Source organism: Myotis davidii, unplaced genomic scaffold (assembly GCF_000327345.1).
Source record: "Myotis davidii unplaced genomic scaffold, ASM32734v1 scaffold1284, whole genome shotgun sequence".
NCBI classification, from domain to species: domain Eukaryota; kingdom Metazoa; phylum Chordata; class Mammalia; order Chiroptera; family Vespertilionidae; genus Myotis; species Myotis davidii.
This window is the reverse complement of record NW_006295187.1, coordinates 260,451-279,263: the sequence shown is the minus strand read 5'-3', so window position 1 is coordinate 279,263 and position 18,813 is coordinate 260,451. Positions and strand designations below refer to the sequence as shown.

The window sequence follows — 18,813 nt, the reverse complement described above, 5'->3', positions numbered from 1 at the left end:
GAAAAATGCTACTTTCAAGTTTAATTTTAATTTCAATTTTAATTTTAATTTTAATTTATGACTTAGCATTCCTGAAGGAATAATACTATTAAGAAATTCGATGGGAAAATTTTCCTTGCATGAATCAACGTTTATTTTTAAATTGCCAGTGTGCATCATATGTACTGGCTAATCAGACAGTCGGACAGACAGACGTTCTGTCACTTAGCCTTATATATATATATATATTAGAGGCCCGATGCACAAAATTCATACAAGGTGTTTGGACCCCGCTGCTGCCAAGGCCAGAGGCCTCTGCTGCCTCTGCCTGGGCCTCCTCTGCCCCGGCCCCTGCCTGCCTCATCTTCATCCAGAAGGACGTCTGGTCTAATTAGCATATTATGCTTTTATTATTATAGATATATACACATACAGACACATGCTTTTACTATAATAGATATACACACACATACTCTAGAGGCCAAGTGCATGAAATTCGTGCGTGGGGGTGGGAGGGGTGGTCCCTCAGCCCAGCCTGCACCCTCTCCAATCCGGGACATCCCTCTCACAATCCAGGACCACTGGCTCCTAACCACTCACCTGCCTGCCTGCCTAATGCCCCCAACTGCCCTCCACTGCTGGCCTGGTTGCCCCCAATAACCCTCCCCTGCCGGGCTGATCGCCCCTAACTGTCTCTGCCTTAGCCCCCACCACTGCCTGATTTCCCCTAACTGCCTCTGCCTCAGCCCCCACTACTATGGCTTTGTCTGGAAGGAAGTCAGACGTCTGGGAGATGGCCAGTCGACCCAGTCTAATTAGCATATTACCCTTTTATTAGTATAGATAGATTATATAGGATAGGATTGCTTAAATGAGGAGGGAAAGCCTTTTTCATCAGGAGGAGATGCTCTTGGCAGACAGAAATACATAACCTCTATATCTGGACTGATACCCCCACCACCATGGCCTTTGGAAGAGAGTTGGACGTCTGGAAGATGGCCAGTCGACCCGGTCTAATTATCATATTACCCTTTTATTAGTATAGATTTACAGTATTTTCTACTTGAAGGATTTGTTGAACTGATAGCCCCTAAGGAAATTTACTTATTTTAAACTGTACCAAAATGATTGATTTAATCCTGATAGGGAGTTGAATTCTAAAGGACTTTGCAGACCACTCTGTTAGCCCTTTCATTTTACAGATGAGACTCTGTTAAGTTTTAAACTCTAATTATGTAATAAAGTTAGAATATAGTTCTCTACTCATCTCTTCTGCTCTTTAAATATTTATACTATACTATAAGGCAGCCATTAAAATGATAATTATCAAGACTGTGTAGAAACATGGAAAACTGTTTATAATGCAAATGAAATAAAGCAGAGGGCCAAATGGCTAAAGTATCATGATTGCAACTAGTGTGTCAAATTGTGTACATATTAAGATCTGGACCATAATAGACCAAAACAATGTATATTATGTGATGGGTTAATGGGCATTTCTCCCTTAATATTCTTGAACATTGCTGCATTGTATTCACATAACGTGTTTTCTAAAAATATTAAGGCTATCATAGGGAGAATGACGTAGGCTCAAAGGGATTATGCACGTGTTGGTAGCTGCCTGAATTTATAGCCCACATTTGCAGACTTTCCCCAGACACTTTCCAGCACTGGAAATGTGTGTGATGAGGGTATTCCATTCTAAGCTACTGGGACTCTGTCCTTGTTGACCTGCTTCTGGATCTCCTTCTTTGTTTCCTTGTTTCTCATCCCATTTAATGGAATTGACCGACCCAGAATGGTTGGAGAATGACTTTTAAGGGGGTCAGTAATCCCTGTTAATTCCTCTACTGAAGGCAGAACATGAAGAAATTGGCTTACGCTGACACAAGTGATTTAGAGGATTCTGGAAGAATATTTTGTCTCCAACATTGGTGATCATTACCTACTGGGATGAATTACAAGGAATGATTTGAAGGTTTTCTTTCTCTGGTTAACTGGACAACTCAACGGACTGTTCGAGGCAGGGAGAAGTGGGCTAGAATCACTCTCAAGACTCCATTGGACTTGATTTTTCAATTTGACTCTAACCAAATAATGGCTTTTCTGTGTGACAGGGAAAGATCACAGTGAAAGTAGAAAGCAGCTCCATAAACAATTTAGGCAGCGTATTGTTTCAAAACCTAGCTTGCAAGGACATTTTGATCATGTATATATGCCCACTCTACTGGATGGTGCGAGATCTTAGCCTGCGGCTGAGTTGGTGGGATAAATGTGAAGCTAGTGAATATTTACAGTAATATATTGTGTAAACATACTCCCTCTCTAAGGGATTGTATCCCATTTTCTAAAATGTTTTGTTTCTCTGGATGGTATTTGCTAAGTAGTAGGTGGTATTTATTAGCACAAGTAACTGGTTATTCATTTATATCACTGTGTTTTTCCTGTTAAATTGTCGACATATTGTAGCCATAGCAATTCCATCTCAGGGAAAAGAAATGGGACTGTGGAAAGGAAGGGGAACGAAAGGCAGTGTGAGCAAAGCAGAGGGACTGTCAGGTATGTGGGCGGTCTATGGATGTATAGTCCTTGCTTTATAGATCTGTGATGGTTCAGTTACTTCAACTTCTTTACTCTTTTATTCTCTCTCCCCCCAAAAATACATTCCTAAATTCTGTCTTTTATCCTTTCACTCCTTTGCTCAGAAATATCTAGTGAATCTCTCATTGCCAATGGATTAAAATGTTAATCCAGCACCTCTAACCCTCTACAGTCCAGTCTTATCCGGCCCATGGATTCATATATCCTGTCAATGCCCTTTGAGTCACTCTTCCAAAGATGGAGGCCCGCCCTTCCCTACCCTTTGATCATACCTCTCCTCTTTCCTGCCCCCAAGTCTTCACTGATTCTGTTTTATTACCATACTTCTCCCCATTCCAGCTCACTGTAGACTCCTTTTTCTATAGACCCCCATAGTATTTCTGTCTTTACTTCTGACTTGGCATTTATTTTAAAAACATTTCAATAATAAAGCCTTAATAATAACTACCATTTATAGTGTTTATGATATGCCAGGTACCATTTTTAGTACTCTACTTGAATGAACTCGTTCAATTAACAGCAACTCAAGAGGTAAATAATATTATCCCCCATTTTATAGATAAGCAAATGGAGACACAGAGGGATTAAATATCTTGCCCAGCATCATACAGCTGGAGTGGCAGACCTGGAGTTCTACCCCAGGCTGTCTAGATCCAAACTGGTGTTCTTAACCACAGCTCTGAACTACCATAATAGTCTCTTTAGGTGCTTCATTCTCTTAAAATTTGACCTCTTTAAGGTGAAGAGAAGTCTTCTTGCTTTTTGCTTTCCCTCATTACATAGCCCTGTGCCTAGAACAAGGAGTTGCTCTGTGAACATCTGTTTATTGACATTCTAATAGAGTTTTTTGGGTGTTTTGGCTTGGTTAGTTTGATTTGATTTTATCTTGATATGATGACATACTCTCTTCTGTTCTCCCTTTAATTACTGGTATGAGATGGTTAATGTGACTGTCAAGAATTGAAATTCGTGGCTCTCATTACCTAACTGAATGGTGCTCAGTGGTGGGTAAATTTACTAGAGTGAAACTAAATCGTAAATTTTGTTCTGTGCTTCAAAGTAAACATTTTAAGAAGCATTATTTTTATTACTTGGGTATTTGATATGTCAGGTAAGGTGAGTAAGAGAAAGCTACATTTCCCTTCCCTTGTAATATCAGTTCTTAAAATTGTACTTAACTTTAGGCTATTCTCCCTTAATTTTTGGGGTGAAGAAAGGTTCTTCGTGGAGGATATAGTGAATGTTGGTTATAGGCCCTGTAATGAGTACCTTGCACATGCAATGTTAAGCTTTGGGGTCAAATTATCTTTCTTAGTAAAGATAAGATACCCAGCCAGCAAAGTTGAAGTCTAATGTTGTTAAAGTTTATTTACTGTGTTTCTTTGATCTCTTTCTAACATCGTACTGTTTGTGGGTACTCAGCTAGATGCTTCTAGTGCTCTAAGGGTTATATATGTGCCTGTGTATTTGTTGATGAAGTAAAAGCTGTTTCTGGCTGATATGATAAAAGAACATTTGGAGGAGTATTGCATAGTTGCAGAATCAAGGGGAAAATGGAATAATTTGTCACCCTCAGGAAGAATAACTCTGACAACTGTGGCATGTTGGAGTGGCCAACCAGGAGCATTTCTTAAGTCTTGGCCACTGCAACGGCTCAGTGCTGTTTTTATTCAATGCTCTGCTCCCGTGGAGGGAGACAGATTTGTTGGAAGCTTAAGTCAGGTGCACATGTCTTAGTTGGGTGATTGACAGGCCACCAAAGGCACATGAAATGGGAAAAGAGTATTTCCAGTTACCAGTGACGGGGAAACAGGCAACACCCAATGGCCTCTTCTTACAAGGTTCATCTCAAAGCAGAGAGAATTAAATGAAAGCTTTCACTTGTACAAGAAGCTATTTGGATATTACCAGAATTCAATCACCAAGTTATTCTGTATTTGGAAAATCCTTGCAGTTTAATTCATCAACACATCTTTTATGTCTAGATCCTTATTTCCCTCTCTTATACTTATACACCAGGCCCCTTCTTTTAGGATAAGCCTTCCTTTTAGTTCAACAAGGGTTTTCTTTAGAGGAGCTGTCACTAGATTCTATCTCTGGAAGTTAGCAACTTTCAGTTTAGCCTCATAAAATCCTAGAGGTAGAATCAGAACTTGACAGGTTAATTAGCTTGCTCAAGCTGAGATAGAAGTATTATTGAGTATATTGGTTAAAATTCTCTCTGTTGCAAGTGCCAGAAAACTCAAATTGAAGCTATTTGAGCAGAAACTAAATAGTTCAGGGATATGTCTCCAATTTCACGAGGGGCTTGATACAGGGCAAATAGCAGGACCTCGACATTTTTCTCCCTTCCTATTTATCAGCTCAGCTTTGGGTTCTGTTTCAAGCAGACTTGCTTTTCATGGATCCCAGATGGCAGCTGGAAGCCGTGGGCTGCAAAATTTAGGTTATAGAGGGGTTAAAATCCACTTTTTCCAGAAGTCCCAGTTGTCTTGGGTTCAATCACACGCCCATTTCTGAACCAATTACTGTAACCACAGTGATGAGATACCCTGGAGCTGAAGGGTAGATCAATTTTAAACAGTCCATATGACTGAAAATGGAGGGGAAAATGAATGACTTAAAGAATAACCAGAAAGTTTTTGGCAGGAAAGGAAGAGGGTTATGATGCTGGGGAGTAAAAAAAAAAATTATGTTCAATTGTGAAAACTTGATTTTTTAAATTATATTTAAAATGATATTTATTTAGTTATTTGCAAACATACATAAATATAATAATACTAGTGCCCTGGTGCATGGATTCATGCACATTGAAAGGAAATTAATTAGAAGGTGGCTGGTGGTGTGGGACTGGGTGAGACAGGTGGGACATGCCCTGGAGCCAACCTCCCGTGGTTCCTCCCTGGCTGGCCACACCCAGGCGGCGCAGCTTGAGGTTTTCTGGTTGGCCGGCCATGGGAGATTGGCTGTGGGAGCACACTGACCACCGGGGGCAGCTCCTGCGATGAGTGTCTGCCCCCTGGTGGTCAGTGTGTCGTCATATCAACAAGTCGGCTGGTCAATCAGTCGACCCATCATAATGGTCGCTTAGGCTTTTATATATATATAGATGAACCCATATGTAGCCATCATACAATTCAGCAGTTGTTGAAACATTTTGCCAATTATGTTTCTGTTGATTGCCTTTTAAGGCATTATCATAAGATGCTTTTACAGCTGGCTATGTAAGAACTTAGAAGCTCTAACATGAAATCTGAGACCTTGCTTTATGAATATAGATCCATGTATGAAATGGTCATCAGTTTCACACCAAAAAACAATGTGTTACCCCCTTGAACAAAAGATGACTTTGTGCAGCAGTAATGCATTGTGTACCTGGAAGTACAATTTTATTTCAGTAAGTATGGTTTTTTTCCTGGCTTAAGCCTGATAAATTGCTTAACAACTCTTTCTAGAGTATCTGTAGCAAATTTGTCTTCTGGTCCTGGGTGTCTTTAGGGGTGAATCGGGTTTTATTTGACAGTGAAGTTTCTGAACACCGGTACCCACGTGCATTGTCTGAGAGCTGACTGTGCTTTCATTTCTTGCAGTTGAAAGATGCATGAGTGTGATGCAGTCCGGGACACAGATGATCAAACTGAAGCGTGGGACCAAAGGGCTCGTCCGGCTCTTTTACCTGGATGAGCACCGGACCCGCCTCCGATGGAGACCCTCCAGGAAGAGTGAGAAGGCAAAAAGTAAGATCCATCTCTGAATTTTTTGTGTGTCCTGACACAATTATATGTGGGTTATATTGGGTGGCTTCTGTGGAAGCTTCAGACCTCTGGACCACCAATATTTTTTGCAAGTTTTGGGCTCAACTGTTAAAGGATGTGGAGAGGCAGAAAAAGTTATAACCATTTTTGCTTTTGAAATTATTGGGGGAATTTAAATCCATAAAAGTTTTCTTTTCCATGAATTCTATAAATGTTAATATTTCCCCTGTGTTGGAGACATTATACACACACACACACACACACACACACACACACACACGCGCGCGCGCGCGCACACACGCATGTATATATATATATTTTACTTGGCATATGAGATTTTATAGCCTGAGGTCTTCCATTTTCCTATGAAAGTTTATGGGTATCATAAATCCAAAGGATGTTATGAATATAGATCCGTTAAAGTGTTTTGCCATTTTCTGAGCACAGTTGACTGATTAATAAGAAAATTGTTTTAATGAAATCAAGTAAAATAGCTTTGATCTGACTCCTCGTTAAGGCCTGTCTCTCACACCTTCTACTCAGCACCAAGTCCCGTGGTCTCCTGTAATGCCTCTCTCATCTGCTCCTTCCAGCCTTTTGTCACATGATCCTTGTCCAGGGTCTCATCAGCTTTCCGGTGGCCTATTGTGAAGTCTCCTAACCAATTTCCATTTTGCTAGTTTTTTCTGCTTTGATCAGTTCTGATGCTTTCCCCTTCAAGTAGCAGAAGACCTGGACCAAATTAGGCTTATACGACAAACAAATTTATTACCTCACATGACAAGAAACCCAGAGGTTGGCAGGCCCCAGGTATGGGGTACTGAGTCTCTAGTTCTGTTTTGTTGAGTGCTCTTGGCTCTGTCCCTGGTGTGTTGGCTTTGTAACCAAGGGTTCAGCTGTTCTGGGCCTCACAACCTGACATAACAGTGAAGAGGGAGGAAGGAACCTTCTCTTCTTTTACTTCCTTTTTAGAAGAGAAGAACCTCTTTCCAGACCTTTCACTCATGGCACATTGCCCCTAGTCTCCTTGGTTAGAGCCAGGATGCATTCCCACACCTAGATCAATCGTAAGAAATATGAATGGGGACACCCCAATGGCTGAGCCCCACCAGAACTTGCCCTGGGGCTGGGCACATACTCATTTTCCTGAATCATGTAGGGAGCATGAGAATACCATAAGAAAATTGCGCCTCTGCTATTCAGGCAGAGGGGAGAAGAAGATGGTGTTTGTGGGCAATCAACAGGATATGCAACTCTTCTGGTTTATGCTTATCTATAAAGAAGCAAATAAAACATACTGTTTTAGTTTAAAGTACATAATATTCCCTGTAGTGCTTCTCTGATACAAATATTTAATGCTGCCCCACTGCATAAATAGTGTTAATCTCTCGTTTATTGTTCTAGGCTCTGCACAATCTAGCCTCTCACTACCCCTCCAGCCTTTACTCCTGGATTCCCGTCTTGAGCTTTGCAGTCCGGCATGAACGGCCTGCTCAGCATCCCTGGGGTGGGCCTTATGCTTCTGTGTCTTTATGCCTCTTTCACTGGGATACCACCTTGTTCTTTTCCATCTCTCTCAGCCCTTCTCTCCTTCTCCTAATAGCATCCTTCCTATAAATGCCAATCACTGTTAACTGTGCTATTTGGTTACCACTAATTTTTTTTTCCTTTCAATTTTTTTTATCTTCTCATGCATATTTAAAACACCAAAGTTGGCTCTAGGTCTTTGTATGTTTTCCCTGCATAAATATGTGAACTGTAAATTTGACATATTTATTAGCCCCCTCTTCTACCAGTTTTCTTACCCCACTGGGCATATCTATCATTTTATCATAAATTTCAACCCATCCAGGCTCAATACCTGGGAGGGCATTGTCTAGTCTGCCCAGGAAGGTAAAGTCTCATGTAGAGAAGATTCCTAGCTGTAAGTGACAGGGCTTGTATGTCACATTTAGACTTAAAAACCCCAACTCACGGACCATGACCTTGTTCTTGCTTATTTTTAAAAATTTAAAATGATTTTGTTTTTCCTTTTTTTTAGTCTGTATCCATATCTTCACCTGTCATGTATTTCACTTGCCTCACAGTACTTATCGACTCCATTTACAAAGTCACCGAGGGTCGGCAGTCGGAAATATTCCACAGACAAGCTGAGGGGAACTTTGACCCCAGCTGCTGCTTTACCATCTACCATGGCAACCACATGGAGTCCCTGGACCTCATCACCTCCAACCCCGAGGAGGCCCGCACCTGGATCACAGGCCTCAAGTACCTGATGGCCGGCATCAGTGATGAAGATTCCCTTGCCAAAAGGCAAAGGACTCATGACCAATATCCTTCCTCAAACGTTATTTTTGAGTTCTGTGTGGAAATGGTGGTGGTGGTGGTGGTGGTGGTGGTGGTGTGTGTGTGTGTGTGTGTGTAAGTGATGGTCAGTCTATGCTTATTTCCCCCCAATTTTTTTCTTCCTTTACCCCTAGCCCTCACTATTCCCTCCTCATTCCCACAGAAAGTAAACGAATGTGTGAAACATAAAAACAAGCGTATATAAAGTCAGAAGCAGACTTCTTCAGAAGAGACTGAATTTAGCTCCAAGAAATATCCAAAATGAAGTTTCCCCAGAGAGATGAGATAACCAGGAAAGCATTTATTCGTATTAGAGAAAAAACCCTGCTTTGTTATAGCCAGTTTAGTTTAACAAATATTTTTTGAGTTCCAATTATGTACCCAGGACATAGCTCTTTTCTACTTTCCCTCTCTCTTAGTACAGTTTGGAAATGGAACTGATTGACGCTCCAGGGGAACTTACATTTTACTTCACATTTATCCTATGTAAATTGCTTGAGAGATGGGAGGCCGAGTTTCATTATTGGTTAAACCCATTCTTGTGGTTCTGCAGTGCTAACAAGTTAAATGATTATGTACTTGGTCTGAAAGGCACCGCTCCTGCTGGGATCGAGCTGGTGGTTCTGGCCTCAGTTTTCTTAGCTGTGAAGTGAGGGCATGAGACTGCTTTTTTGTTCCTTCTGCACATTTTGAATGCCTTAGAGTACATGTGCCTCCTGTCCATGTATAGGGAGTAGTACCAATTCCTTGCTGTCATTGGAATGTGCGCCTTAATTTTTTGCCAAGAGTGGTGATAGATTTATATTACTCTGGCTGTAATCCCTCACCTGGGGCATTGTTGGAGGAGAGGGGAAATACTCAGCCCAGAAAAGGGTTTTGACAGTGTGAACTCCTTAGCTGATGAGCTTTCATCAGTATTCTCAGCATGAAGATAAATGCAACTGGGATTCATAAGAGAACAAACATAGGAATAAAATACAAACATAAGAACAAGTGTTGGTGCTTTATTCTGTTAGTTTCCTTCTTAACTTCCTAACCTTTGGGAAAAACAAACAAAAATACTGAACCAGTAAGAATGCTTTTTGGTGCAAGCGACGCAACCATACTAATATTGTTTAAGGCAATATTTATTAAACAATAAGGAGTATTTATTTTTCATGAACAAGAGATCTGAAATGGGGCAGTTCCAGGGTTGGTTCATCAGTGGCCCAGAGATGTCACAGAGACCTAGTTCTGCCATCTTCAGTGTGTTGACTTCCTTTTGTTAATTATATTTTTAATTTTTTGAGGACCTGCCATACTGGTTTCCACAGCAGCTGTATCATTTTACATTCCCACCAACAGTGCACGAGGGTTCCAATTTCTCCACATCTGCACCACACTTGTTTTCTGTTCTTTTGTCATTCTAGTGAATGTGAGGTGGTAGTTTTTTAAAAAATATTTGTATTGATTTATTACAGAGAGGAAGGGAGAGGGAGAGATAGAACATCAATGATGAGAGAAAATCATTGATTGGCTGCCTCCTGCACGCCCCCCTCTGGGGATCGAGCCCCGCAACCAAGCATATGCCCTTGACTCGAATCGAACCCGGGATCCTTCAGTCCGCAGGCTGATGCTTTAGTCACCGAGCCAAACCAGCCAGGGCTTTTAATTGCATTTTCCTAATGTGGGTGATGTTGGGCATCTTTTCATGTGCTTGTTGGCCATTCATATAACTTCTTTGGAGAAATGGCTACTCAAGTCCTGTGCCCAGTTTTGAAGCAGGTTGGCATTTTTTTGTTTGGTCATTAAGTTTTAGAAGTTCTCTACATTGTTTGGATATGAATCCCTTATCAGATATATAATTTTAAAATATTTGCTTTCATTCTGTGAGTTGCCTTTACTCTGTTGACAGTGTCATTTGATGCATACAATTTTTAAATTTTCATGAAGTTCCATTTGTTACCTGTACCTTTGGTATCCTATATAAGCAATCATCATCAAATCCATTGTTATGAAGCTTTTGTTCTGTCACCCCTAATTTACATAGAAAGTCTTTCTTTCCCCATCTTTTTATTTTCAACCTGTTTGTGTCTCTGGATCTCAAGTGCATCTCTTAAGACAACATATAGTTGGGTTATGTGTTTTTACCAATGCCAATCTCTGACTTTTGACCAAAAAGTTTAGTCCATTTATATTTGAAGTAATTACTGATAAGAAGGGAGTTCTGTAATTGTGCTATTTCTTATCTGTATGCCTTATGGCTGTTTTTGTCCCTCATTTTCTGCATTCCTGTCTTCTTTTGTGTTTAGTTTACTTTTTTTTCAGTGTAATATATAAGTCATTTCTCATTTTCTTTTGCATATATTCTTTGGCTATTTTTGTGTGTGATTACCATGGGGATTACTTTTAACATTTTAAAGTTACAATACTCTAAATAGAATTTATACCAGCTTAGGCAATAGTTCTTTAACCTGACTTGTTTGTCCATGTTTACTAGCAGTAGAAAGTTTCCATATTTGAATTAATAATTGATAACTGAGTGATTTCATATTCTGAAAATATGCTTACCTGGAAAGCACATGTACCCAAGAACTGTACAGAACAGTTAAAAAATTCAGAAGCAGTTGATAGTTGTTTAAATGAGGAGAGAAAAGGAAAGAGGAAATTAATGAATGATAAAGGAAGCTGATGTCAAAAATAGGGAACATTATTTGAGTTTGGGAACCATTCTCATATGGTTTTGTCATAATTTGATAGGGTTTTAGATAATGTCTTAATAATAGTATGACATCCTTAATTGGACTCACATTTAATTACATTAATTGAGGGAACAGATTTGGAATGTTCATGATTATTACATTTCAATTAGGCCTGAAAACTTCAACTGTGAATGAATAATGAGAATAATGAGTCTTAATTGGCTGTAGGAAAAAAAAATTCATCCAGTGTAAAGTGTAATTCAAGCTATTTCTGCAGTATGAACATGTTGAATTGGAGGCAGATGCAGTACTCATATCTATTAGAAGCAATATGGTGTTGTGGTTGAAGACTCAGACTGGTGCTGGGTTCCAGCCCCAAATCCACATGGGTGAGTTACTTAAACTCTTTGCCTCAGAGTTATCTGTAAATGGTGATGATATTAATGATAGCGCCTACCCTATGTACCTGGTTCCCTTGCTAATCCTTTCTAAATTTCTCCCTCTCCTTTAGTTTATATCCTCATGTGAATAAGGAGATTGAACTAGATGGTCTAAATTTCTAAATGTAGGAGTGGAACTCAGAAAAGGGAATTGAAAAGATTGTGTACCATGGAGTATTGTGAAGGTAAAAAAGATACTAAATGAAAGGTCATAGACGGAGAAGGCCTAAGCTTGGGATAGTTGGGGTTTCATCACATGATAGAGATGCTTTAACGGATTGGATAACAATGTTGGAGTTGAACCTCTCACAATAGCGTGGCTTGACTCATTTCAGAGAAGGGAATCGCCTGTCTGTGTTCTCCTTCCCCCGCTTCTTCTGTTGTCACTATTAGTAGCTCACTAAGAGCCTCCTTAAAAGAATTTCTTTGGAGTGTTCTGTTAGAAAGCAGCTTTTATTTTGTGAAAACACGGGTGTTTTTCTTGACGTTTCTGCATGTGGGTGAAGCAGACCTTTGAGGAAGCTGATAAGAATGGTGACGGCTTATTGAATATTGAAGAGATACACCAATTGATGCATAAACTAAATGTCAACTTACCCCGAAGAAAAGTCAGACAAATGTTTCAGGTACGTTTTTTACAATCCAGTTGGCCTTAAGTAAAATCCACATGAGTGGTTATTGGTGTATTCAGGTATTTTAAAGGGCTATTTTTTGGGAAGCTAATATTACCTGCTGTGTTTTGCTTTGTTTTTCTTTGACAAAGAGAGACATTTTGTTCCATCAAGGGAAAAACACACTTTCATTCATAATTTCACTTCCTAAAATGCCTTGTTGCTGTTTTCAGAGAGTGATCATAAGCATCTTACCTGACAAATAATGGAGTAAATGTGATCAAGTCTCCTAGAGAGGATGGCAATATCTCACTGTCCACCTCACAGACTGTTGTGAGGATCAGAATAAAGACATGAAAAAAAAATTGCACTTGTTGAAATCCCCAAGGGTCCTCTATTTTGTTTCAGATGAGTTTAAAATTCAGAATCCATAGGACTCAGAAGTGCTGTATCACTTTTATGTTTAATGCATCAAGCAGGTTAGAGGGTGAATCAGTAAATGTGTTTAGGGAGCTCTCCCGAAGTTCATTCAACTGACTGTTGGTATTAGATGAGATGCTCTTCCCCTGTTGGCAATTCCTTGAGAAAAAAATCCTTGGTCCCAAACTTAGTCCTCCAGAGGTATAGAAGTCAGCTCTGCTAAGTTTGAGTTGGTGTGAAGACAATGTTAGATTATTAGTAATTACTGCGATATGAATTTAGGAAAGCCTCTTCTTTGGAGGCAAGTCACATGCATAATCCATGATTTGCAATGATTTTCTCATTGACTACATAAGTGGTGTTTTGTACCTCTAAAAAGAAGTATAGGGGGTGATATGTTACGATGTTTTGTGCTTTGTTTTCTAATCACTTGCTCGTAGAGGGGATAAGGGCAGAAACAACATGAGGGGTGAGTTGCAACAGTGAGTGGAAGGTGGAGGCTGGCTTCCATCTGTGACCTCTTACAGTGGTCCTGCCATTTAAAACTCTAGGCTGAATATGGTCTGCATTGTGGGGAACTTGGTCCCATTACATCAGAGGATAGCCTGAGAGGAGGGAATGAGATATGCTGTAGAAGGAATCCCAGAGATGGAGTGAGGGACTTAGGAGGAGAAATAGGTTGTCATGTATTTTGTGAATTCTCTTTAAACTATATAAAAAGATTTGCCATGTTCCTGGCTCTCTCTCTGTGACACCTCACTTTTGTCCTGTTGTGAACTCCACATCCCCATCTGATCCTTTCTGTAGGTGGTGTTTATAGTACAGAAGAGGTAGCTGCTGATTGAGTCAGACAGGCCAAGCTTAAGGAGGAGGGTAAAGTTTACGTCTACAAAAATAATGATTTTCTGGGTACTTTTTGGGAAGATAAGGAAGAAACATAAGATATTGATCTATTTTTAATTCTGTATTTTTCCACTTCAGACACCTTTTATGTTTAATGCATCAAGCAGTTTAGAGAGTAAATCAGGAAATGTGTATGTCAGATGTGTCTGGGCTCACAGTAAATCCTTTAGAGAAGTTTTAAGAAAACATTAAAGGTCTCTTTTTATGACATTTGATCTAAAGAACTTATCAAACCAGAAGTAAGTGGAGAAGCTGTTGGGCCTGCTGTATGCAGGACATTGCTACTGGGCCTTGCTTCTGGGGGGTTCTGTAAGTACTCGTGGTGGGAGAACCAAGGATCTTAGTATTCTTTCAGGAACAATCTCTCTCTCTCTCTCTCTCTCTCTATTTTTTACTGAATTGTTAATAAAGACATTAAAGACTCCCTAGTATTTTCTTTGACTATTTATTCCAATGCAAGATTCAACTGATTTTTAATTTTTATTTATTTTTAAAATATATTCTTATTGATTTCAAAGAGGAAGGGAGAAGGAAAGAGAGAGATAGAAACATCAATGATGTGAGAGAATCATTGATTGGCTGCCTCCTGCATGTCCCCTACTAGGGATTGGGCCTGCAACCTGGGCATGTGCCCTTGACCAGAATCGAACCCAGGACCCTTCAGTCCACAGGCCGATGCTCTATCCACTGAGCCAAACCGGCTAGGGCTCAACTGACTTTAAAAAAAAAATCGTTTAATGTATTGATAGCTTCTTTTGAAGTCTTTGATGCTATGGTTTAAACCTCAGAGTTTTACTTCTCTTAATTTTTTAGGCATATATAAGGAAGTCTTGAAAAATGTTTCATCTCTGTATCCAGGGTTAGATATTTTGAAACAAAGTTATGGAAGAAACATGACCATTAGACCTAACTTCTTAGGGTCCAAAAACTCTACAACCAGGAGCCTCAAACACCCAAATATTGATATTCCATGGACCAATCTCTCTCTACCTTTAAACTTACAGAAGGCAATGGCAATCAGCCTTACAAAGAAACTGTGTCTGATTAAATATTGATCAAAGCTTTTGCTCATAAAATCTTTGACTTTCAAATCTAGGTTTAAAATCATATAACAGCTGCTTGTACTTCACGAAATCTAGTACTTCAAAATGCCATTGATTCCTTGTCGGTTTTTATTCAGTTACAATTGTGTACACATAGAATGAAGAGCATGTAAACGGATTGGTTTTTCATTATATATTCCCAACAGTTTTATGACAAATTCATTCAATCAGAAGGAAGATACCTGGTGAAAGATTCTTGCTTAATAATTGCTAGAAACAAATAATTTGAACTACAAATGTGTGCAGATGGATTTTTCAGATTTCTGTGGAAGAAAAGCAAGGAGGTACCAATGATGCTGATGGCTGTAAGAGCACTAAGCTACCTATGCAGAATTAACAGAGCTTCTGTTATAGGTAACATTTATAGGTGATTGAAAAGCAGCTCCGGAAGTGATGAGAGACCGGCATTTTTGTTATGTGTTAAGTGTGTCATCTCTCTTTTGTTTATGTTATCTTGTCTAAGATTTCTCTTTTTCATTAGTTTCTTCAAAAGATCAGCTTTTGGTTTAATTGTTCACCTTTGATATGTTCTATCCATTTGTTTTCTATGTCATTGCTTTCTGCTTTTGCTTATAATTTATTTCTATTTTCTTTAGCTTAAATTTTTTTCTAGATTTTTAAGTTGAATTATTAACTTCTCTATTTTTGATTTACTTTGCTTTTGAATAAATTGAAAACTTCAAGTTTCCTCTACTGCTTTAACTTCATCACACGAATTTTAATATGTGGTGCATATTTTAATATGTGGTTCACTTCTATATGTTTTAGTTCCTACTTAGAAGGGTATTATGTTGTTCCCACAGTTTTTTTTTAAAACTTTCTTTGTTGATTTATAAATTTATGGTTCTGAGAGAAATTAGTTTTTAAAATAAGTTTAATTCTTTATAATTTGTGACGTTGCTTGTGGCCTAAGATATAGCCAATTTTAAAACTGATCCATGTATGCTAGAAAAGAATATTTACCATTTGTAAAATGTGCACTCTCTCTTTTATAGTAAATATTTACCAGCACTGAATTTCTTGTTTCAAACTCTAACCCTGACATGATTTTAATGTGCCTCTTTCAGGAAGCTGATACAGATGAGAATCAGGGAACTTTGACTTTTGAAGAGTTCTGTGTTTTTTACAAAATGATGTCATTGAGACGGGACCTTTATTTGTTGCTCTTGAGCTACAGTGACAAGAAAGATCACCTAACTGTGGAAGAATTGGCTCAATTTTTAAAGGTGGAACAAAAGGTACTATTAGACTACAGAGTTGAATGTTTACTTAAAAATATTTGTGAAAGATGCATGGGTTTTTTCTTGGGGTTGGATGTAGATATAGTTTAAATTTAGGGTAGAAGTAGAAACATCAAAATTCCAAAAAATCTTACTATGAGTTATTTAAAACGTGTTTCAGCAGCTTTTTAAAGTGGGAGTGATAAATTGAACACATATAATTTTTTACCTTAAAGATGTTGAGCATAGATATGTATATTTTTATACAAAGTAACCAATGGTAACTTATACATTTCATTTTAGATACAACAGTAATTTCCTTTCTAATAACAATATAGCTAAGTATTTATTAACTATGGCATAATTCCTAACTAGCAATATAATAATTCATTGATAATTCTGATGGGAAATTGGCATTTGACCATATGAGAAGGCTAAGTAAATTAAGTCCTGATTAGCAAAGGGAATTCCTAAATATATTTAAATTAGATCTTTTAATATTATGTCAGCTGAATTGTGGCAAAGTCTTGTTCTAGTGCTTTTTTTTTTTGAATTACCTTAAACTCTGTTTCTCACTAAAGTAGAAAAATAATATTTTTGTTTTTCCAAGCTTTATTGAGGTTTACTTGATGAATAAAAATATTAAGGTGTACAATATATGAGGATTTGATATATGTATGTATACATTGTGAAATAATCACCACAATGCTAATTAACATATTCAACACCTCATATAGCTATGATTTTTTTTTGTGTTGTGTGGCAAGAATATTTAAGATCAGCTGTCTTAGCAAATTTTAATGCTATTAAATAGACTGTTTAGAAAAATTAGATTTTGCTAAATCATAAGTATTGAACCTAAGAGATAATATAATTTCTGAGAAGTATCACTGAAATATGAAATACTGGCTCACAAGATTAGCTTCCTCTGTCACTATTCATTAGTATTTTAAATATCACTGTTAAACTATGGGCTCAATGGATTTTTGATCAAATTTCACATCCTTTGTATTGCTACTTAATTAAAGAATTATTTCTGAAGAGTTTACTTTTCCCAGTGACACTAAATATGTAATGTTCATGCAGCAACCTTGAGGCCGACTCAGTAATATATCTTGTCCTGCCTTTTGGTGCCTCCCATTAATATTCTTACAAATATTAATTCATTTAATCCTCACAGCTGCCCTATAAGGAAGCCACAGAGAAAGTAAGTGACTCATTCAAGATCACACTGTCAATGACATCAGCTAGCTGACTGGAACACAAGCAGTCCAGCTCCAGAGCTTTCTGTACACTAGCCGTCTCGCCTAGCTTTTTTATTTTTATTTTTTGCTAACCTTTATGTTCTTGAATCAACATGACAGGCTGTTCTCATGATTTAATGGAAGGATATATACAGATAATGCACAGGTAGATTCACCTACAACACTCTGTTTTGGTAATGAATCATTTTCTTTCAACATAAATTTATGATTAGCAAACCAGTGTCTGCTTTTGCAGTTAGCTACTAGCTTACAGCGAGTGGATTTTTAGCAATGGATTTGCATTGACTATTAATTCTATTTAATTAATTTTATTGCTTCATAGAACACATTTTTCTAATAGTGGAAGGGTTGTTTTCACTGATTAAATGTGAAAGATGCAAGGAAGGTTGAGATCATGATCTTTTGCAAAGTTAAAGTGGCTATACATTAGTAACTACAAACACTGTTCATTAACGCACTTTGCACTAAGCTTTTTTTAGTGTAGAGAAACACATATCATGATATTTCAGGTACTCGACTAATGTTCTGTTTTGTTTAGATGAATAATGTGACAACAGACTATTGCCTTGACATCATAAGGAAATTTGAAGTTTCAGAAGAAAATAAGGCGAAAAACGTTCTTGGCATAGAAGGTAAAATAACAAAAATTCTTAATTTCTCATTTTTCATTTAGTTCACTAAGTTAAATTCTTGCAAAAATTTTAGAAAGAGAAATTAGAAATATCTCTGGAATTACTGATGATTCCAATATCCATTTTCCTACAAAGCAGATGCCATCATATTGCCACTTCTTTTACTTTTGCAATGACAATTTACATTTTTTACTCCTCACAAGGCAATTTGAAGCCACTATGTATGAAGATACTAAGAAATATTTGGACTTTTTTCTAATAGCTAATTTTGGGGAATAGCTTCAACCTGATAATTTTATGAAGGGAAATTAGGCCCTAAAATAAGTAATCTAGGAAACTAGGGACTTGAAAGTGAACATGTTTCTTAAAAAATGTTGACAATGAGCCAGTTTTACCTCGTTGGTAGCAGTGGAGAGGTTTGTTGGAACCACAAATCTCTTTAATACAACCATCTCGTTTTACCATCGGAAAAGTGAAGCTCAAATAAGTTAAGTAATTTGCCAACAGATAGATACTCAGAATCTACATCTTATATATAAACTAGAGGCCCAGTGCACAAAAATTTGTGCACACTCCGAGGGGTCCCTCAGCCCAGCCTGTGCCCTCTCGCAGTCTGGTACCCCTCAGGGGATGTCCACTTGCCAGCGGGGAGCAGGCCTACGCTGCAGTCGGACATCCTTAGTGCTGCTGAGGAGGTGGGAGAGGCTCCTGCCTCCAACACTGTGCTGGTAGCCATCAGCCTGGCTTGTGGCTGAGCAGAGGTCCCCCTGTGGGAGTGCACTGACCACCAGGGGGCAGCTCCTGAATTGAGCGTCTGCCCCCGGTGGTCAGTGTGTGTCATAGTGACCAGTCATCCC

The 18,813-nt window shown here is 38.5% G+C and overlaps 1 protein-coding gene across 1 annotated transcript in view; it reads left to right on the top strand.

Annotated features, from left to right (window-relative positions):
* The window catches only part of PLCH1 (phospholipase C eta 1), a 146,320-nt gene that overhangs the window by 76,829 nt on the left and 50,678 nt on the right, over positions 1 to 18,813 (top strand). The window contains 5 exon segments of the mRNA XM_015567911.1: positions 6,171 to 6,317; positions 8,423 to 8,666; positions 12,299 to 12,428; positions 15,907 to 16,077; positions 17,863 to 17,956. Coding sequence (XP_015423397.1) covers positions 6,171 to 6,317; positions 8,423 to 8,666; positions 12,299 to 12,428; positions 15,907 to 16,077; positions 17,863 to 17,956 — 786 coding nt within the window.